Here is a 22,997-nt window from a genome sequence, read left to right on the forward strand (position 1 = left end):
TTGTGATATTTAAAGGGAACTCTTGATATTAGTTTGTTTTATGCTAACAAAGGTAGTGCAGATCTTGTTGGTTATGCAGATGCAGGTTATTTATTTGATCCCCATAAAACTCGATCTCAAACCGGATACGTGTTCACATATGGAGATACTGTACATATAATGGCACTCCAAAAGCAATCTATTGTTGATACTTCTTCAATTAATGCTGAGATAATAACTATTCATGGAGTAAGTAGGGAATGCGTATGATTGAGATCAGTGATTCATTTTATTCGAGAAAAATGTGGTCTGGAATGTGATAGAAGACCCACAATTTTATATGAAGACAATGTTGCATGCATAGCCCAATTGAAAGGAGGATTTATAAAAGCACATGATCTTTAGAAAAACGGTGACATTAGTGTGCAACAAATCCGTTCAAGTAAAAATCAGGCAGATTTGTTCACCGAGTCTTTGCCAACTGCAACCTTCAAGAAGATGATATACAAGATTGAAATGCGAGACTTGAATATTTTAAATAAGGTTTTTCATCAAGGGGAGTAAAATACGCGCTGTATTCTTTTTCCCTTACTAAGATTTTTTTCCATAAGGTTTTTCTTGTAAGGTTTTTAATAAGGCAGCTAGAAATGCGTATTACTAAATATGTATACTCTTTTTCCTTCACTAGAATTTTTTCCACTAGATTTTTCCTAGTAAGGTTTTAATGAGGCACATTATCTTTTAATAATCATCCAAGGGGAAGTGTTATAAAAATATTATATTGTGGATGTTCATTTATTACACCGCTATAGATAATCTTCTTAAAGAAGATTATCCGTTTAGTACTCTATTGAAGTTTATCTACAAGCAGCTGATGCAGGCAGGTTGCAAGTAACTCAATGAAATGATTTGCATCAGTTTCTTATTAAACAGACAGGTTGCGAGCAGCTCATGCAAACAACTTACAAGTAGCTCAAGAAAAGGCTCGCAACTGCTTCCTAAAAAGACTTGCAGCTGCTTCCTGAAAAGTCTCGCAACTGCTTCCTTTCTTCTATAAATAGAGAAGTTTTCAGTTAATTATGTACATCAGTTTGAAATTGAATAATATATCAATTTCTCTCCATATTTGTCTTCAGTTTATTTACTTTACATTCTTTATTTTATAACATTGAAGAGGTTCTTTGTACTTTTTTCAATTCAAAATTATGAATATATTACAATGTGAGATAAGTTGTCTTAGCAAGTTGTCTTTTTTCTTTTTGTATTGGAAAGAAAGCAGATAATATAATACTTTCTCGGTCACAATTTATATGAATATTTTTGCGTTTCGAAATTTAAATTATGTGAACTTTGATCAACTTTTTAAAATATATATTATCATATTGACACGAAAAGAATTGCAACTTATAGTACTTTTCATATAATTTTTGAATATTTAAATTTTATTTAAAATATTGAGTGATCGATCTAATCCAATTTAGCTTTGAAGATTAGTAAATTAATTCTCGAAAATCCACTTGCAGCAAAGTATAGGAACAGAAATTAAGTAAATTAAAAATAAGATCCAAACCAAAATACTGACAAGAAGTTAATAGTTTCATTATCACTATATCATCACTACTCTTTTATTTAATAAGAGTATCTTTCAATCTCCATATAGTTTGAAAACTAATAAGAAGAAAAAAAAATCTACAATTAATCATTATGATCTAGTTCCTGAATCATCAAAATATTTCCTTAAACACGAACGTAGAAGACCTAGGATCCCAATATAATCCAATCTCATCATCAACACTTAATCCTCGATCTTTATACAAATCCAAGCACACAAGTGCATAATCATCATTAGGCAACATCTCAAAATAATTATCATACTTCTTAGGGTTATTCTCTTCTGTAACATCCCATAAACTAACATTAACCTTGTGCCCTGACACTACAAGGTTAGCCATATCCAACGTCCAATATCGAAAAATATACTCGAAAACGTCAATAAAAGGCAGCACTAGCTTTCCGACGACCGCCTCGTCGTACGTGACGATTTTCTTGATTTGCCATGGATTTTTTAAATCAAGAACTGGAGGAGGGTATATGTCTCTTATTTCTATTAGCTGACGAGTTACTACCCACGGCGTGTTGCTAGCTTTGCATGCTTCTTCTTCTGCTTTTGATGGGATGAAATTGTAAAAGAATGTCTTCTTCATTATAATATGGAAGTATTTGATGAATTGATTGAATTCACATACAAAGAAATTGTGGTACAACGTTGAGAGCAAAGGTGTTTAGGATTTTATAGGGATGATTTTGTATTGATTTTGGAAATTTAAGGTACTAGGGAATGTTTTCCTAGTAAAATTGGGTTTCCTATTTTTACTCTGTATAGGAATATAGAATAAACAACTTATGTCGGTTTATGAAACTTTGCCTTGTATTATTACCATTTTACTACCATATTAACTATATAATAAGTGATCTTTTTGGTACGACGAAGGCTAGTTTCGTAATAACATTATTTCTTATAGGTATTTTGGTACTTGTGTTTCAACCCTTTTATTTCCCATTGGTGGACTCATTCGATTTGGGCATATCTTCTTCTTCGTCATTCTTTACTCTTTTTCATTCTCAGTTCCTTCCTGGTCTCTTCACTCATCTCATCGCCTGCTTCTATTGTTGTCTTTGGGTTCTGTAATTTTTAGGTGCAAATAAACGGCCATCTGTAACTCTAGAAGTTTCTTCACTTTCTTTTATCTTCATTTTCCTCCTACCTATCTCTTTTTCTCTTCAAATTTTAGTGTCCTCTCACTTTATATCCCTTTTTGTATTTTCCATTGAGTTTTATAGTATTCTGGTGAGTATTTTGTGTTTTGTATTTTCCTTTGTCCTTTTTCATTTTAAACGTGTCCATTAATAAACAACACCCAACTTGCTCTTCTTCTCCCTTGTAATCTGAAAGCATTTTTCTTCTCTTTCTTTCTCTTGTGGTGGGTGGTTGTCCGTTTGATTCTTAGCTTTGTGTTATTTTGTAAAGTTAGCAGCGTCTTTTCGGATTTTTTTTGATTTACAGAAGCATAACTTATAAACTCAAATATTACAGTCAAGAAAAGGGAGGGGAAGTCCTTTTCTTTGTGGGGGAAATGCATCAATCGACGAGATATATTTTCCTAAAACTTCTCCTGGCTTAAACATAACATGCATGTGGCTATTTTTTTGTGAATTTAGGTTTGTCGATGTAGCGATTTCTGTATTTATCTTTTTCGATTCTATTTAATGTGATACTGACTACCTTTTCGTTTCCTCTTATTTGAGTTATGCTTTACTCTGCACCGCCGCATCTTATGGGGTAGGCGTCTAGAAAAGATTGGAGTAAAGGGTGCTTTCCCCTACAAATTGGCTGAAAGTGATGTCGGACTGGTGGAGGATTTTGTTGAAATCTACCACAACGGCATACGATATGTAAAAATTGTTCTTTTGCAATTCTAATTTGTGATAAGTTATGGTTGCAATGCGTTCATTGATTCCATCCATGACTAACAAAGATTAATTGCATTTGCTTATTTCTAATCTCTATTGCAGGCAGTGGCTTGCCTTCAGGAAAAATTAAAAAGCTTTTAGGAATATAAGTTCCTCCATTGCATAATTTGGAACACAGGTACTCTGGAATTATGCTCTGCCCTTGTTCAATTATGCAGCAATTTTTTTGTAACGACCCGACATGTCGTTTTGAGTATCACAACTCCGTTCCCCCATTTACTGCTCAATTTATGCCTCTCAGTTGATTTATGACTTATCGGGTTAGTTGGTTCGGTCCGGAAGGATTTCGGAGTGAAATGAGATACTTAGTCTCATAATTGAAAACTTAAGTTGGAAAAGTTGACAGGATATTCACTTATGTGTAAACGACCTCGGAATTTAATTCTGATGATTCCAATAGCTCCGTGTGGTGATTTTGGACTTAGGAGCGTGTCCGGAAAATTATTTGGAGGTCTGTAGTGGAATTAGGCTTGAAATGCCGAAAGTTGAATTTTTGGGAAGTTTGACCGGGGGTTGACTTTTTGATATCGAGGTCGGAATCCGATTATGAAAATTGGAATAGCTTCATTATGTCATTTATGACTTGTGTGCAAAATTTGAGGTCAATCGGACTTGATTCGATAGGTTTCGGCATCGAATGTAGAAGTTGGAAATTTTATAAGACTAAAGTTTCAAGTGAGTTCGCACAAGACCTAACTTAAAATGAGTATAACTCTCACAATACAAAGTGTTATATGGTGTATTACCTATCAAATAAAAGATCTTTGAGTCTAGTTTCTAACGCTTTAAGCCGTTCGTCATTTGGACATTCATACAAAAAGTTATGACCAAATTACCAAAGGCTGGAAAAATGCAATTCTGCGACCAATTATGCGATCGCAAAACAGTTATGCAATCGCAAAACTGCTTCTGCGACCGCAAAACTGGTCGCAGAATGGACCAGAAGAGCCCAGTTTTGGGCGCCGATTTTGCGATCAATTTTGCGGCCCGCATACCCATTCTGCGGTCCATTATGCGACCGCAGACCTGCTTTCGGAGGGTTAATTTTTCTATTTTCATAACCCGATCCCATTTTGATAAATAGGCTTTGGGGCTTATTTTGGGCAATTATCTGATGATTTTAGAGAGAAGTGAGAGTGTTCTAGAGAGAAGAAGTAGATGAAGTGTCTTGTTCATCAAATTCTTGTCCAAGCCTTGAAATCCAACAAGAAATCCCTCAAGTTCTTCATCAAAGAGGTAAGGTTCTAACCTCTAATCTTCAATTTCGAGTTTGGGTAATGATGGTGACTAAGAGTATGATTCTTGGGTGTAATAGTATTATTTATACGTATCAATAAGGTTTATGGAAAGAGTATTGAGTTCAAATGGGTAAAGATTGGGTTGAAAATGGTAGAAATCTTCAAAGACTTCAATTGAAGATTTGAGGGTCGAGTTGATGTCGGAATTTGGTGAAATTTGTATGGTTGGACTCATGGTTGGATGGGCGTTAATATTTTATAACTTTTGTCGGGTTCCAAGACGTGGGCCCCACGGACATTTTTGAGTGTAATTTCGGATTCTTGGAAAATATTAGTATTTTGATATGGAATTAATTTCTATAATTTTTGTGGGCTGAATCAAATTAATTGTGACTAGATTCGAGCCGTTTGGAAGTTGATACGCGCAGAATGGAATTTCTGGAGCATTTTGGCTTGTTCGAGGTAAGTAACTCTTCTAATCTTGGAGTTGAGGGTATGAACCCTGAATATATGTATTTCGTGAATTGTTGGGAGGTGACACACATGCTAGGTGACGGGCGTGCACTATAGAAATTGTGACATAATTGTTTCTGTAGAATTTTGTAGTTAAATGATCTTGGCATTTTTCATGCGGTTTTATGAGTTAAAGAAATTGAGCTGAAAAGCATATTAAAAATCATGTTGAGGCTATGTGCTAGTATTATTGGGACCCACAGAGGTCATATTGTTGTGAATTATTTATTTTAAATTGAAAATTTATACTCAGTCATATTCATGTCATTACATATCATATCTCAGTCTCTGTTATTATTTATTGATACATCATATCATCATTTTGGGCTGTTCTCATGACATTGTGAGCCCATGAGAAAGAGACTAGAGAGATTGATGACTGAGGGAGGCCGAAGGCCTGATTGTGAGGATATTTTTGGGATCGTGCTGCACGCCGCAGCAGGCCATGTTGGCTTTATATATATTATACTATTGCACGTGAGTTGGCCGTGCGGATCCAGACATTTATATTATGGCACGTGAGTTGTCCGTGCAGCACGTGAGTTGTCCGTGCTTATAGCGCTTGGGCTGTAGGAGCTCCTCATGAGTCTGACACACCCCCAGTGAGCGCAGTCGACTATAAACAGGAATCGGGCTGCACGCCGCAGCAGGTATTGTATAGCGCTGAGTGATTGAGTGTGCTGAGCACAGTGAGAGAGAATGCGAGACAGTGAGATTAGAACTCTGAGAGTGTGAGTACAATCTCTGAGATACATTGCATTGACATACACACATGACATATATGCATAGAGATGTGTTTTGCTCATGCTGTACGGTATCACATTATTCATGATTTCTCACACATGTTGACAGATGGGTATAGTGATGCATTTGTTTTACAATGGTTATCTGAAAAGAAAATGAGATAATTTATTTATTATTGAAAGGATTTTGGAAAAATTTCTGTTTTCAAACTTATTCATATTTTTGGTAACTTTGGCAAAAGATTTGGGTTTTCACTGATGTACTTGGAAGGAAGAACTATTATTGCTGAAATCATGATGTGACTGGGCATTTTATCTCTGAGTTACTTATGGTATTATTTGCTTTATGTCGTTATTAACTGTTGTGGATTAGTGGATTTGGACCCGACCTTGGTAGAAGCTCGTCACTACTTTCAACCTAAGGCTAGGTTTGTTACTTACTCAGTACATGAGGTCGGTTGTACTGATACTACACTTCTGCACATTTTTGCAGAAGTTGACTGATGTTGTTGCTGTGCTCGATGGTTGCGAGATTTGAAGATGTACCTGCATTCCTGTTATAGCTGCCTCTTGTTCATGGTAACCTTAAATTTATAAAAGCTCTGTTTATGTACTATTCAAACAGACTATGTATTTATTTCATTTCCGCTTTGTATACTCTATTCTTAGAAGCTCATGATTTGTACTACCAGTTCTTGGGGAATGTATAAGGTTAAGATAATTATTTACTTAAATTTCTTTAATAATTGTTATTGGAATTGGATAGTTGAAAGTTGGCTTACCTAGCGGGTTGGGATAGGTGCCATCACAACTAGTTGGATTTTGGGTCGTGACATTTTTCTTCTTTCACACTAGGAGCAAATCGTTTTTCAACAGAAGTGTACTTTAACATTTAATAAATGAGTGTAAAATTCAAGTGGTAAACACTAACAAGCACTTGGTAATTCTGATGTGTGGCATTTGAACCTTATTAATAGTCCAAAAGTTTTCACTTCTTATTGCATTTCTTTCTATAATCTTACACCTTTGTACTATAATTATAATTGCACTTTGAACTCTATAGTTGTCATTGGGTATTCATAATTTCTCATTCTTAATTGAAGCATAATGTCTACAAATACTCATTGGATGTCTAACCATATACTAAATTACAAATTGATATTGATCTTAAGTAATCAATAGCAGTTTGTTATTTCAAATTGCTATATCTTAGTATGATACTTTAGTTCCATTTCAAAAAATAGTGTAATAGTTCTGTTTATCAGATCTCATGAATTTTTTTCTTCCTTTTTTACCTTTTGCTAACAGTGGCACCCAAAATATTGATGAAGCTTTATCTCTTCAGTTTTCTCAAGGAGGTATATTACAGTGTTCAGGTACCATTTCTAGCTCCAACTTGCTACCTAAAGTAAAATTCGAAAATTTTCAATTATGTTGTGTGCATACTTTACGACAGATTAATCTTGGGAGTTAAAAGAAAAAATAAGTTATGCTTTAGTAATCCAAATGGAAGAGTAATGATGCATTAGCAAAATATCTGTGGATTATTGCTTGTTCTTCTCTTAAATTCTCTATTTGATGTCTGGTATTAGGATATGTTCAAGATCCTTAGTGATAAATAGAAAGATAATTGACGATCAAATCACTTAGGTAAGTGAGGAATTCTACCTTTTGGACTTCCAAGGTATTGGATCCCCGTATGTAAAATCTAGATTGTTTATTTCGTTACTCATATGTTCTTTCGTTATCTTTTGATACGTAAATCTACAGATGCTGGAGTTAAGCAAGTCAATCCGGCAATTAGATTCTATTCCTAGGGTATGACGAATTTGAATCCGTCTTTAAGGCTTGTGCTGAGTTTAGTCAAGAATTATTCAGAGAAGATACGTGAACCTCTTTTTTGAGTGCAAAAAGTTACTTACTGTCGTATTTTCTCACTCCTGAAAAGGTAAGACTAAAAATCTTGGTATTCAGTTATTAATGATGCATAAGCTTTTCAGTTTTCGATCTTCTTTTACGGTAAATAGAGTCAATTACTGGTTGTGGTTGTTTTTTTCCATAAAACTTTTCAGAGTGAAGCTTTTCATATAAAATATGTGTCGTTACACAAGTAATTAGGTTTATGATAAATGGTTGGTTAAAAAATGTTTGCATTTGTTCCCTTTATCTCCCGTGGATGGATCTTGTGGCTTATGATGAATGGTTGTTTTGGATTGGTTGTTCATGTTTGAAGAAAAGTTTGACCTATTGAAAAGTATTAACAAAAGTTTAACTAGAAAGAGTTATTTTTATAGTGTTAAATTTAAGGATGATTCTTACCTTTTCCATGTTAACATCTTTACATGTACCAACAATCTTTTGAAGCGTTACACTGCCTCAAACCTCATGTTTGAATATTACTTTGCATCAATAAAGTGGTAACTTATATGGGAGAAACAAAAGCATAGTTTAATTTGAAGAAAAACACATAATTACAATCATACAGATTCATATTTTCTTTCCTTAAATGCACAGATTTAGAGTGATTGGATATGTGCAGTATCTTGACTTCGAAAAATTGAAAGTTATGCTTGATGAAATACTTGGTTAAATTGAGATATGTACCTTTTATGTGTTAGCTATACGGTAAGCGTTCAACTAATACCATCAATTATTTTTGTATGACTCGATACTCTGCGTAATAACATAATTATGTTTTTTACCTTCAGATGTTGTAATTGGTTGCAAGTTGTGCGTCTAGACTACCTCTTTTGTGTCTAAACTTTTTGCTTCTTTTTCTGCGAGGAGTATACATTTCTTATCCGAATTTTGAAGGTAAAACATTCTCCATCATTCTTCAATAAATTTCTCAGAAATTGACTGATCTTTTGAGATTTGTTCATTTTTCACATATACCATGCGTTCAGGAAATAGTTTGAGAAGTACCTATATCTCAAAGAATGCGACCGTCTTTGCCGTCTAAGTTATTATGTTGAAACACCTTTTAAAAGGCCTAATTGACACAACAAGTCGGGCATATATGTGCACGGGCGCCACCTATCTAGTCATATTATAAGTTAATACAGAGTAAAAGAACAAAGCTGTTGGAAATCGAAGAAGAGAACTAACAACTTCAAGAATTTGGTACTAATTAGTATTTTAATGAGGTTCTTATATTAATTAGTTGGTTCTATTAAGTCAGGTAAATGTTTGAATCACCTACGCACGGTAAGGGCATATATGAGATGACCTATTAACGATAGCCATATCTGCCCAATTTCGCAAAGTTGAAGGGACTATCTGCCCCCTTTTCTGTTTAATATATAAGATAGGATCTAAGCCAAACTCCCTGTTATCTTAAGGTGGCTATTTGTTAAAAAATATAAGTAAAAAGTCATTTTTGCTCCATTGTGGGTGTAATTTCTCTCAACTATAATATTTATTCCATCTCCCTATTTCCTAATAGTTAAGTTTACTGGTGAAGTAAGATGAGAACTGAGTGTTTATTCAATACTGGAGATTTATTTTTATCTCAATGATGCATCTCTTTTTGGTAAAAATTTATCTGACATTCGATATTTACACCAAATCATATTACTTTCATTAGTTCATATAATTAAGTGATAAATTAAGGGTAATATATATGATTTGATTGATGTAAATAAATTTTTACCCTCTTTCTTTTTCTTCTTCATCGTTGCCCGTTCGCGATTCCTCTCTCTCCTTCCTCCCCTCAGAAATATAAGGGGGGAAAAAAGGGATTCCGAGGAATTGAAGATGTTAACTTGTACTATGTTCCTTTTTCATGTACTTGCCTTTCTTTTCATCAACAGCTATAACTATACCAAACCCCTCAGGTTTGAAGCTGGATTCTTCTAAAAAGGTTAAACTAGAGGGGGGAAAAAAAGGGGGGAGGGGGGGGGGGTAAGAATATTACTACAACAACAACAACCCAGTATAGTCTCACTAGTGGGGTCTGGAGAGGGTAGTGTGTACGCAGACCTTACTCCTACTATGAGGTAGAGAGGCTGTTTCCAATAGACCCTTGGCATCCTTCCCTCCAAGAATTCTCCACCTTGCTCTCGGGGATTAGTAAATTTCAAATGAAACGGATAAAATGTCCAAATATACTTTTGTACTATCTGATATTGCTTAATATTTTTGTCCTTCGTTACACTTTGGGTTCATTTATATCTCACAGTTACAAATTACTGGATATTTTTCTTTATTATTAACAGAGTTCCCGCGTGAACTGTAAACGTGTGAACGTACATAAGCAAATTTGACCATTTTGATTAAAAATATACTTCCGTATCATCTAGGCTTGTGGAAAGATACATGTAAACGTGTGAAGTACTTAAATGCAAAGCTTACCACCAAAGTATATGGTGCGGATGGGGCTGCTCCTCCCATAATTAGATATTTCGATTTCGAGCTTTGAATATAAAAAAATCCTTGCTAGGGAATCAGAGGCGGATCCAGAATTTGAAGGTTGCGGGTGCCACTATACATACATAATATACCTACCACTAGCCACAAAGACCGAATAGGAAGGATAGATCAATTCAGTTAGTTTTTGGTTAATTCAATTAGGTCTTTTATTCACAAATAGGCAAATAAGTTTGATTTTAGTTCAATTTTTTAATGCTTGATTTAATTCTATTTAGAATAAAATTACTATATATATATATATATATGAAAGCATGCCTCCAAATATAAAAATTTCTTAATTACTATATATTCTTTGTTTGATTTGATTAATTGGTCATCGTTCTTGGGTTAGTTTTCTCAATTTAATTGTCGAGTTATATGAAAAATATTTTCAAAGCAAAAGTTTCAATTTTCATTCTATGAGTTTGTTTTTTTTCAAAAGTCATTAAATGATACTGCTCAAATTATACTCCAATATATAAATTAATGTTGTATCATTAAGATGAGAAAAATTACATATTACCTAGAATCATTAAAAATTATGCATCAAAAAAAATTGTTCGTGAAATAAGTTGTAATTATACAAAGCAAAATGAAGGCTAATATTAAGAAAAATTTAAAAAGAAAGAAGATAAAGAGATTTAGCAACAAATAACAGGAAGAAAAAAGAGGGGAAAAAGAAAAGAAAAGGAAGAAGAGGTGAGGCCCAAGGCCCAACGAAATAGGGATTAAAAGTAGGAAAAAGATAAAAGGAAGGGAAAGATGACGCTGTCGGAAATCGATATCGAGTTGCAGAGGCAAATGAGAAACCTCAGAGGCAATGCTGAACTATGCCACCCACACAATGTTTGTGTAATCCGAGTGCCACTTTATCAATATAACCGCTTTTGCACAGATATCAACATACTTGCTAAGAATTTTTGCCGAACTATGCGGGTGGCGTACCACCTCTACGCTATAAGGTAGATCCGTCCCTGTACGGAACACTTTCCCCCGAATGGGGCCCTACCCGGCGCGAATTCTAATATAATCGGGCTTCAATACATGTAAACGTGTGAAGTACTTAAATGCAAAGCTTACCACCAAAGGATGTGGTGCAGCGGATGTGGCTGCTCCTTTCTTAACCAGAGGTCTCAGGTTCAAACCCTGGGTATGAAAAAATCTTTGGTAGGAAGCGCCTCCCCCCCGAATGGGATCCTACCCGGCGTGAATCCAGATATAATTGGACTTCAATGTTGGTACCGAATACCGGATGGGGAACTAAAAAAAATAAAAAGCTGAAGGACAATTTGTATGATTTTATTCTTTTAATAAAAGCAAGAGATAATTAATATAGCACGTAGGACAAAGATTAATTAAAGAGGTGTTCAACTCTCAACTCTACGACTTGACGTACGTATCACAACAAATCGACGTACATTTAATTTTTGTGCTCATCAACACGATATTTAAGATCAATATATGAATTCCAACAAAAACTAGCTAGGCTATATATTTTTATTTTTATTTTACTTTTTCTGGGATGAGATGAGAATTGCTTTATACTCGAGTGTTTGAGAAAATCGATATTTGATCCAAATTTAAAGGGGACAAATAATCTTATTAGCTGGACAGCTATATGTCTCAAGTTTTGGTTGAAATGGGTTGGAGATTTAAGAGTCGAAGTAACTTTTGGGAAATGTCACATGCTCTCTTGTTATTTAGACTTGTAACTCTACTTAATAGTGTTGATTAATGACGGCAACAACAGCCCAGTGGTGTCCCATAAGAGGATTTGGAAAGGATAGTGTGTACGCATACCTTATCTCTACCTTGAGAGGGTAGATAGGTTGTTTCCGATAGACCATCAGCTAAGGAGGGAAGAAAAAAAAAAAAACAGGTATTACCAACACCAAGTGCCAGAAAGATAATCACAACAAACTACGAGCCAAAAAATAGATGGAAGAGGGCAGTAGCATCGAGCATCAACCACATCGAGAAACTAACAAACCAACGCAAATGGTAATGGAAAAACATATAAAATTAGCAATCTAAGAGTAAGAAAACACTATCAAACTACCCTAATTCCCATGTATGGATCTAGAAGTTGCGTTCGACTACCTACTAACCTTCTTTCCTTATTATTGACCTTCACACCCTCCTGTCAAGTATCATGTCCTCGACAAGCTGAAACTGCGTCATGTCCTGCCTCACACCTCCCCCTAATATTTCATTGGCCTCCCTCCAGCTCTTCTCATATCCACCAAAGTCAACCGCTCACACCTGCGTACTGTAGCATCTGGACTTCTGCTCTTCACATGCTCGAACCATCAATAGTGCTGATTAATGGAAGAATTTATATATTCGGAAACATAGGTGAAAAAAGGTTGTATAATTTGTATTAAAGTAATATAAAAATAAGAGTTTAACTTATATATACTAACATATTAAAAAAATATTGTTAGGCCACCTAATTAAAATATAATTACATCCAATCGTCCATATATATAATAATATTTAATAAAATAAAAATAAACTAATAAGATAATTTATCTAATGCATGCAACATGTAAATATACACATGCATAGTTGATTGGAGACAAGAAGTTAGCTTCCACAAGATCATAGTCGAATTCCCAAGTTATGTATCTAGAGCAAGAAAGAAACGGGATTGTTACGCAAATAATTGGTCACATTTAATATTTACTTTTTTTAATCCGTATATATATATATATATATATATATATATATATATATATATATATATATATATATATATATATATATATATATATATATATATGTCGACTTTTTAGTTTAAGATATGCATAGATTATATATTGATTATATAGTTATACATATAATATACATGAATTATACATATATTATATATCTGCAAGCTATTTTTAATTTATGAGATTAGGTGGACGGCTATTTGGGTTAATTCTTAAAAAAAAAAAAAAAAAGCAACCAATATTACAATTTTACTATATATATGGCAGAAAGATTTTTCCTATTTATAATCTTGCAGGTTACTTGTATGGTATACTTGAACACCACACTTAGTCAAAAATGGACCTCTTCCTCCTCTCTATTGCAATCACACTTGCTATAATCATCAATGTTTTGTTCAAATATTCCCTTGCTAAGCCTAAAGAAAAACTCCCTTTAGCTCCAGGGACTTATGGTTGGCCAATTATTGGAGAAACGATAGAGTTCCTTGTCTTCGTTATGGTTTGGTCCATGAATTTGTTCAAAAAAGAACCAAAAGATACAAATCCAATGTCTTCAAAACCTCATTACTTGGCCAAAATGTAGCTATATTTTCAGGTCAAGAAGCCAATAAATTCATATTCAACAATGGCAACAAGAAGAGTAGAGTTACAAGAAAATCCAGATCTTCCAAAGGTTGATGTGTTAACACAAGTGATCACTGAATAAGACGAAGATGGCAAGTACTTGACAGAAGTTGAAATGGCTGATAAATTATTTGGCTTTATAGTTGGTGGTTACGATACTACTGCTACAACTATAACTTTGGTCATGAAGTATCTTAAAGAGAAGCCTGAGTTCTTCAATGAAATAATGGAAGGTATTTCTTTCTCTTCAAATTAAATTGCACGATATATATGTTACGGATTTGAGTCGTGGAATTAGCTATTAATGCTTGCATTATGATAGGATGTCTATATAACATTCCTTAGGGTGTGACCCTTCCCCAAACCCTGCGTGAATACGAGATACTTTGTGTATGAGGCTGCCATTTTTTAGTTAAGCAAAAATACAAGATTTTTGAGCTAAAACAAAAATACCGGGCCTATTACATGTCATTATTTTATTTTCAATCTATCATATAAAGTTTGTCATGAAAATTTATGTGTTGTTGTAAGTCAACTAACTAACCAAATGGTGTAAAGAATTTATGCATAGTAGTTTGTTATAGCATACAACCTGCCTTACTTTTAATATCACAATCTTACTTTTAGATGATTATTTTTAGTAGTTATTTTTTTTTATGAAACTGATAGTGTAAATTTTTTTATACATTGTCCGTGTATATATACAAGTTAAGCTCTTCCACTTATGTATTATGGATAATTACCTACAATTAATTATCTTCTAAATAGCCTGATAATATAAAAATCTCTAGTACATAAGTTAAACTCCAATCTTAATTCTGCCAAAACTAAATTCAATCCCTCACAAAAAATATTGAGGAATTAGCCTAAATAGCCGTCAATCCTATTGCTTAAATTAAATTTAGGCGGTGAATGCATAATATATATATAATTTATGTATAATATGTGTATAATTGTTTATAATATATGTTTAATGATTAGGAAAAATAAACGGGGAAGCCAAACGGTTATTAGGGTAAAAATCCCAACAATGTAGCCAAAATAAAAACATTGACCTTTTTTATCCAAACGTCTCTAAGTGTTTGTGTTCTAGAAATGAAGTTCTACAAAACATTATCTAAATTTTACCGAAACGATTGGTTCTCTTTATTAGATGCAGAACTAGGATTTGAAGTTTATATGTTCATGTCACAATCTCAAATTAAAATACAATAATAACTGAGTTCACAATTAGATATTTATAGATATTTAGTAGATTTTTTTTAATAAAAATAAAGTTACTGGGTTTCCGGGAACCCATATATTGTACTCTAGATCCGCCACTGCTCTTTATCACAGCATGAAATGGGGATTCTTTGCATGAATATTCTTAAAATTTTCTGACTTTTTTGCAAATTCGGATCTAAAATGACAGAGCAAAATGAGATTTCAAGGAATATGATGCCAAGGATAGTGCTATGTTGGGATGACATTCAGAAAATGAGGAAAACTTGGAGCTTTGTGAATGAAGTATTAAGAGACACACCAGTTGTTCAAGGCCTTTTCAGAGAAGCCATAGAGGACATCACTTATAATGACTTCCTCATACCAAAAGGATGGAAGGTACGTACTCCTCGACCTTTTAAGAAGTCTGAAAGTAATTAAGTGGAAATTCTGAGGCCGTAGAAGCAGAGAATTAGGGTAGATGGTTAGTAGGTAGTCGAGTGTTTTTCTTTTTCCATACCATCAATATTAGTGTTAGTCTTGTATTCTATTATTTCTTTTTCGCTATTACTTGAGCCGAGGGTCTATTGGAAACAGCCTCTCTAGCTTCACAACCCAGACCCCACTTGTGAGATTACATTAGGTTTGTTGTTGTTGTAGTTGTATTCTATTATTCTTAGATTTCTATTACTAAATGTTGTTTCTTTCGCTTCGTTTTCTTATTATTTTGTTGTTGTTACTGCTTGTTGCTACTGCTTTCTTTTCATCTTTCCTTGAGCCGAAGGTATATCAGAAACAGTCTCTCTACCTTCTCAAGGTAGGGATAAAGTGTGTGCACTCACTAGCCTCCCCAAACCACGCTTGTGATATTATATTGGGCTTTTTGTTATTGTTGTTATTGTTTCGATTAAATTTTTGTTCTTTTTATATATTGCTCCATCGTCCCAAAATCTTAAGAATAATGGATATTGTATCTAATTTAACTTCAAAAATTAGCTTTACGGGGTGAAAATTATCCAAAATCAAATGAATATACTACACTTCATTCCCTCAATCAATACAGAAACAATAAATTGTTAACCACTTGGAAAATAATTTCTGCATTAATAATTTAAAGAACTTAAACTCTACCATTAATCTTGTAACCTTTAACTTGATTCCTAATTGACAAATTAGTCATTACACTCATTGTGATGAGTATAATATACTACTAGGATTTTAATTCTATGTACTAACAAGGTCATTTAATATATAAGTAATACATAAAATAGGCATTGTTTAATAACCTAAATTAAATGGTAAGTAACCTGCAGGTTAAATCATGGTATTCTTTACACTTTCAGTGTATATAACTAAGGGGTCATTTGGTTTGAAGAAAAGTTATGCTGAGATTAATTATACTTGAATTAGTTATATTGGTATTATTTCTTATTAACTGTTTGGTATGTCGTATTGATCCTTAGATTGTCAATTTTACTGTTATATCTTGGGATAATTTATCCTGGATTATTATTCCACCCTCTGACATGTATAAGTTATCCCGGTACTATTATTACTTATTCCAAGATTAGTAACCAAACAAGGGATAAGGCGGTACTAACTTTTTATCCCATGATTATTTTTGCTTATCATCGTAACAAACAACACCTTAAAGTTTTAATAATCCCATTTCAGTAACTCTTCTTTTTTTGCTATTGACTTTCTTAGCATTCTTTGCTTCTAAGTATGCTATCAAAATTTGCAGATATATTTGAGTTTTGGAGCTACACAGAAAAATGGTGAATATTTTCCAAACCCTACAAAGTTTGATCCTTGTAGATTTGAAGGAAATGGACAGTTAGTTCCTTATACATCAGCTCCATTTGGTGGAGGACACAAAATATGTCCAGGAAGAGAATTTGCAAGAATATTAATTCTTGTTTTCCTTCATAATGTACTGAAAAACTTTCAGTGGGAAGCTAAGGATCCTTCAGAAAAGATATTGTGGCCTTATTTCCTAGTAACCATCCCCACAGCTGGATATCCTGTTACCCTTTCTACTGTGTGAGTTTTTTTTTAAAATTATGCAAAAGGATGTATCCTAGTTAACGCTGACAACCAAACACTGAATAAAATTATGCATGAATTAGTTTTTCTTATACAGCCAACCAGTTGATTGTTAGGCTCAAGACTTCCAGTTTTGGTATTGCCTTCAGGATCGGGATTGTATGCAGTTTATTATGATGCTTCGCGTGTTGGTCTTGAGTGTGTTGTTGCAAGACAGTATGGTGATTGCCTATGCGTGTCACGCCAGTTGAAACTTAGGCAGATATCATCAATCCTCAGCTCAAACACGTGTCGCACCCACAAGGACACTAACAACATGTGAGATAACGTTCACGATCCCTTGTGTGGTTTAACTTATCAGAGATGACCTCATATTCTTTTTTCTTGAAAATAAAATCTATTATATAGGGGATTAGGTAAGGGGACGCACACCTACTGTGTATGACGTTGTTATCAATATCTATATATATACATACCACTATGCAGCTTGCCATATGATTCTATCAAATTTTAAAAAAACTGGTCTTTTAAAATGTCCCATTACCAATAATCCATAACTAATCCAGTGCAACACCACACAATATTCCAGCCAGTAGGCATAACACCAGCAAGTTGCCCAATGCATTTTGCTCAGGCCCCTGTTGAAACAGAATCCAGTAAGTTCAAAACTTTAAGCAAAGACTAACTAATGAAGAAATTAATGTTTTTGTTTGTGTTTTGTATAGACTTTCGAAGTAAATTTTACCAACCTTGTATCCCTGAGGAGCAACTGTGAGGACACAAACAGTGAGATAACCGTTGGTCAATCCTAGGACGGATACGAGAATTATCATCCATCCCTGATCACCATACTTAGCAGTGAAGTAAAAACAAGGAATGAACAAGAAACGAGATAGTGTTGCGATCATTAGGCCCTTTCGTGATTTTAGCTTGATTTTCTCGATCAGTGGAATGTATCTTGCTATCAGATCTAACATGTTGTAAACTGCTATTAGGACTAAAGCATACCTGAAACAAAAAAACCTTTCCTTTTACTAACATTATTCATTTAGCAGATCAACCCGTTCATATACTCTATGTAATTGAATGTTTCTTGCATGCATGAGTTCTATACAAAGTAATAGTAGTTTCCTTAAAGCGTCGTCTTCTAGTACTCCTTTTGTTACTCAAGTTGTAGTTAAACCAACTTAAGTTTAACTCGAACACCGGTATTTTCTATTTTTGGTGAGACTCCAAGGAACCTAGTTGACTCTGCACGTGTTCAAAATTTATGGATTCTGAATTTACAGCCTAACACAAAGCTCTTCTTAGTTAATGGGTTCGCAATTAAATATTTTTACATATTTAATGGATTTTCTAATACAAATAGAGGGTCTAAACAAAAGCTATAGGGTTCTTCTGAACCCGTACGTCAAACTTTGGCTCCGCCCCTGCATGAAATGGTGTGCTATATAAGATTTCAAGTTTAAAGCATGTTATTCCAATGTACTTACACAAGAATACTACTTCAGATCGAAATAGTTGTGTGTATGTGTTTTTTGTACTCTCTCTGTACATTAGCTTAAAAAGCCTACTCTTTTATGAAAGGAAACAGTTCGAGCGAGAAACTGAAAAGTGTAGCAAAAAATTTAGCAAGAACTGAATGCAGGACATAGCAAACTCGCCAGCTGAGAAGAGACAAGCAAACTTACCATGAGCCTAATTTGTGGGTACCAGTATTCTCGTACAAGAATCCAGGGAAGATTGACAAAGTCAGGACATAAATCAAGAACAAATCCAGGGAAGATTGACAAAGTCAGGACATAAATCAAGAACAAATCCAATAAGTAATCAATGTTCTGAAAGAACAATTGTTTGTTGCTCAGGCGCTCCAATTGTATAGCACTATTAACAGCCTGTTCAGTTGACAAGAGCATATCGAACATTAAGGTCAAGAAATCAGTAACAAAGTTTTTAGTTAAGGATAAGTTATGTACTCTTTTGGTTGCTTCAGTCTGGATGCCTGCTGCAGCTAGGTCCGCTGCAACCGTTTTTGATCCCTCTGCTGCTGCCTTTGTGCGGTAGTACTTAACGATTGGTAGCTTAGGAAAGATGAATGCATACAGAAGAATGCATAGAAATTCAAAGAATGTGGAGATAGCCAGGAATAACACTGGAAAATCAACAACCACAAGATTCTGACTTAGAAAAAAAGATTATCAAATAGAAACTACATAGTGTTCTTTTTTTTCCATCTAACAACAGGATTTCAAATCACGTACTAACTCCTTTGTGAAGACCGTTACTAGACTTTTCAAAAGCTGCTTTAGTCACTAGCCTTAAAGCAGAGGTGAGAGCCCCAGAGGCAACCAAACCAGCTAAGTACGACTGCAAATTCATAACAATCGCAATACAACATTTCGCAAATGTGATTCAAGAAGTATAATAGTAACTTACTAGAAAAAAAAATAGAACTTTGAATCTTACTTGGATAAATTCAGGGCACATGAAGGATAAATCTCCTACCATCCCACCTTCAACAAAAGCATCTGCAACTCCAAAAGCAGCGATTATAGCACATATACCGATATAATTTCCAAGACCACCCTTTCCTGATGTGGCCAAATCCAACTTGCAAGATGTGAAAAGTAAAGTCAAGCCTGGATAAACAAAAATTAGAAAAGAAAAGAAGTGACTAGGAAAATCATTAGAACATACCACTAGGAGCGCGAATGTGGTTAAGAAGAAAAGAGTAAATCCGGCTAGGTTGCGCTTTCTTGTATCAATTCTTGCCTCATTATATGCAAGAATTGCCATTGTTGCCAGCGCAAACGGCTGATAAACGAGGGTAAGAACCCTTGAAGGATGGTATTTCTTCATTGTACATGACAAAATAAAACTAGTTAGCAGATAGCTGAAATTTGAGCCCGTTTTCTTTGAAGAACTAAGAAGCCATTTGGGATTGCATCATTTCAACTTTTCTATGATTATTATACTGTAAAGTAGATATTACTAACCCATCTAACTACAAAAATTTCACTCTTTGCAGGTCATAGGCTCGCAGAAACCCTGGTCTCAACTTTTATTCATACAAAAAGGGCCTAACTCTCCCAATGAAAGTCAATTAACAGAATCAATTCCAACAGCTTACAGTCAAGTGGTACCGGTGGGCAGTGGCAGAGCCAGGAGTTTATACAACGTAATTCAAAAATATACTAAAACATTTAGGATATGAACCCGCAACGCAAAAGTAACCCTTTTGCCACCCTATAGAATCTTCCCTTAATAGTGTATATATAACCAAAAAAAATTGTTTTTAGCCATATTATGCAGCATCATATTTCGCGAATAATCGAATCCCTTGTCCATAACCTAGCTCCACCTAAGATGGTGGTAGTCTCTCATACAATAGGTGTGTGTTCAATTCTCATTGTCCTTCTTCCCCCTTCCCTAAATATAATAAAACAATAACAACCAAGTGTAATCCCACTAGTGTAGTTTGGGGAAGATAGGATGTACGTAGACCTTACTCCTACCCGAAGAAGGTAGAGAGGTTGCTTTCGGAAGACACTCTGCTCATAAAGGTAGAGAGGAAAGAGTAACACCAAGCAGCAACACCAACAAACCAAAAATAAAAACCGAAGCAAGGGAAACAGTAAGCAATAACAGAAATCTAAAAATAAGAAGATACAAAACTAACACTAAGGGATGCATTAAAACTACTGGAACAAGCAAAGAAACTGCTCAGTTACCTAGCCTACTACCTTAATTCTTGACCCTAAATGTAATAAAAGATTTTTTTTAAAAATGTATTGAAGGATTCAACGAAGATTTTTGCCCTTCTCTCTTCTTTGTACATATTCAAGTTACAAAAACAACAACAAACCCAATATAATTCCACAAGTGGGATATGGAAGGTTAATGTGTACGCAGACCTTACTCTTAAAGGTAGAGATATGTTTCTGATAGACCCAAATGTGTACAAATTAAAACTCTATTGGAGGAATAGATAAAAGGAAAAGATGATTAAAGGGACACTCACTGGAAACAGTGTATAATAGTAATCTCCAATTGTTAGCATACTATTCCAAGCAACAAGTGATCTAAGTCCAAGAATCCAACATACCACCATTCCACTATATTTCCCCTGAAAATTCAGATACATATCTCAGTCAATAACAGCAATTTAAATTGCAATTCCATTAATGGGATTAAAAGTAATAAGAGTAACAGAAATTGAGAGTCTGAAATAAACCTCTAGCCTTGTTGGACTTGAAATTCTGCTTGAATCAGCAATAGTCATGGCTGAACAAAGTATTTTATAACAACAATTCCAACAAAGACAAAAAACCACTAATTTATTTCTTTCCGTCTAAGCTTTGGTGAGCAGAATTACTAGAACTGTTATACACAAAATATCAAGAAATCATCTACAGCTTAATGGGAATGAAACTAAAAAGATACTCTTGTTTATATCCAAAAGATATTTTCTCAATACAAATGGGAATGTAAAAGGCATTAAACTGAAATTCAGAAGAATAAGGAGGAAGAGGAGGAGGAGGTTGGAGTTGTAAAATATGTGAATATACAATAAAGAATCTAATGTGAAAAACTATGAGATTGCATTATTATTGTACAGTGGACTTATCAACTGCCAGGATTTAAGAAAGATTAGGAGAGTGTGAACACTGGTGTTGACAGCTAAGTATTAAAAGAATGCGAAGTGCAGTTTAGTTAGTAATCTTTTGTGAATTTTCTTAATGTTTTTTTTGGGTCAATCATTAATGATTATAGCGGAGATATCAAAACCTTATAAAACGGCAAAAGTGGTTGGTCCCAGACACTTTTTATTTTTCTAATCTATTAAAAAATCATTTTTTTTATATTTAAAATAAATTTTAGATATTTAATTTTATCCTTAATATCATATATATATATATATATATATGATTTATAGCCATAATTTGTGTAAATGCACAAGTTTTAATGGACTGTCTCTTTTTTTTTAAAAACAATTATGTCCAGACAAACAATAAAAAGTCAAACAATCAAAAGGACAGAGTATGCATAATGTGTGGCATTATTTTGAAAATGTCAGTATAATAGATTTAATATAATATATGAAGATAGTTGAGGCTAACATGTATATAATTTCTTTTTTTTAAATCACATTGCATATTGATTATTAAAATTTTTCTACACAATTAGAAGCTCATCTCTCTTAATTCATGGTGTTATGTTCAGATTACTGAGTGTACTTCTTTTTTTAAAAAAACAAAAACTCCTTTCGTCGAGTCAAATTGTCAAATTACTTAAAAGTGTTAATAGTTAAATGGCTATCAGTTGACAGTTAGGACTTCCTCTTAATCTGGACAAAAATATTAAAGGGTTATTTTAACATTTTAGATTAGTACTTTAGAAGTACTAATTTTAGAATATGAGATGAAACTATTTGTAATTTTAATTTCTTTTATTACAGAAAAGACTAAATTAGGAGGCTACGGTGGATGTTATACCAAGAGTGTTAGTAATAATTTATTTTCATGAAAGTCAAAACCGTTAATAATTTCAACTATTGATATAGAGAGGGCAAGAAAGTGATCAGTATCTTACTTGAAATAAAGGACAAATATAGAATTTAATAGTAAAAGGTGGTTTTAACTTTTAAAGGGAAAAGAAGCCAACTTTCCTTATTTGTAAATCAGATAGCGACATAGTACATGAGTTGGTTAAAGATCTTAATCATTAGTGTAAAGCTTTTGACCAGAGGATCCAATGAGACAAATATTAGACGATGTGATGTCGTGTCCTCTCTGTAAAATTAGAGGAGATACTTTTATTTTTTAGTTTCTTCTAAAATAAATAATATATTTTTAAATTTAAAAATAATTTAACTTTAAACTCTTTATTTTACTCATTTTACCTTTAATGAGAAATTTTTATAACCTTACAAATATCATGGTCCTACAAAACTTTTATCCCTTAAATTTTTAATACCATAAATTTCAAAAGTCTTC

At 33.8% G+C, this 22,997-nt stretch overlaps 2 protein-coding genes and 1 pseudogene across 3 annotated transcripts; 1 reads left to right on the top strand and 2 right to left on the bottom strand.

Moving 5' to 3' along the window:
- Positions 1-1,703: 1,703 nt before the first annotated feature.
- On the bottom strand, positions 1,704-2,183 carry LOC138897112 (B3 domain-containing protein At5g26805-like). Its single transcript, XM_070183069.1, has one exon. It carries the CDS (start codon positions 2,181-2,183, stop codon positions 1,704-1,706), a length of 480 nt encoding a protein of 159 aa, XP_070039170.1.
- A 367-nt stretch (positions 2,184-2,550) lies between these two features.
- Positions 2,551-17,093, top strand: LOC104101539 (cytochrome P450 716A75-like; annotated as a pseudogene).
- Positions 17,094-17,320: 227 nt separating this feature from the next.
- LOC104101538 (equilibrative nucleotide transporter 3-like) lies at positions 17,321-21,629 on the bottom strand. Of its 2 annotated transcripts, none has more exons than XM_070182122.1 (9): positions 21,236-21,629; positions 21,107-21,127; positions 19,699-19,854; positions 19,468-19,611; positions 19,263-19,368; positions 18,978-19,153; positions 18,693-18,896; positions 17,751-18,009; positions 17,321-17,639 (listed from the first exon to the last, which is right to left on the bottom strand). In XM_070182122.1, exons 1-8 carry the CDS (start codon positions 21,281-21,283, stop codon positions 17,854-17,856), a joined length of 1,011 nt encoding a protein of 336 aa, XP_070038223.1. In that variant the 5' UTR covers positions 21,284-21,629; the 3' UTR covers positions 17,321-17,639; positions 17,751-17,853. The 2 variants fall into 2 exon arrangements, with proteins under 2 accessions (XP_070038223.1, XP_070038222.1); XM_070182121.1 differs by having other exon boundaries at positions 21,023-21,127; positions 21,236-21,628.
- Between the last annotated feature and the right edge of the window lie 1,368 nt (positions 21,630-22,997).

Source organism: Nicotiana tomentosiformis, chromosome 8, assembly GCF_000390325.3.
Source record: "Nicotiana tomentosiformis chromosome 8, ASM39032v3, whole genome shotgun sequence".
Taxonomy (NCBI): Eukaryota; Viridiplantae; Streptophyta; class Magnoliopsida; order Solanales; family Solanaceae; genus Nicotiana; species Nicotiana tomentosiformis.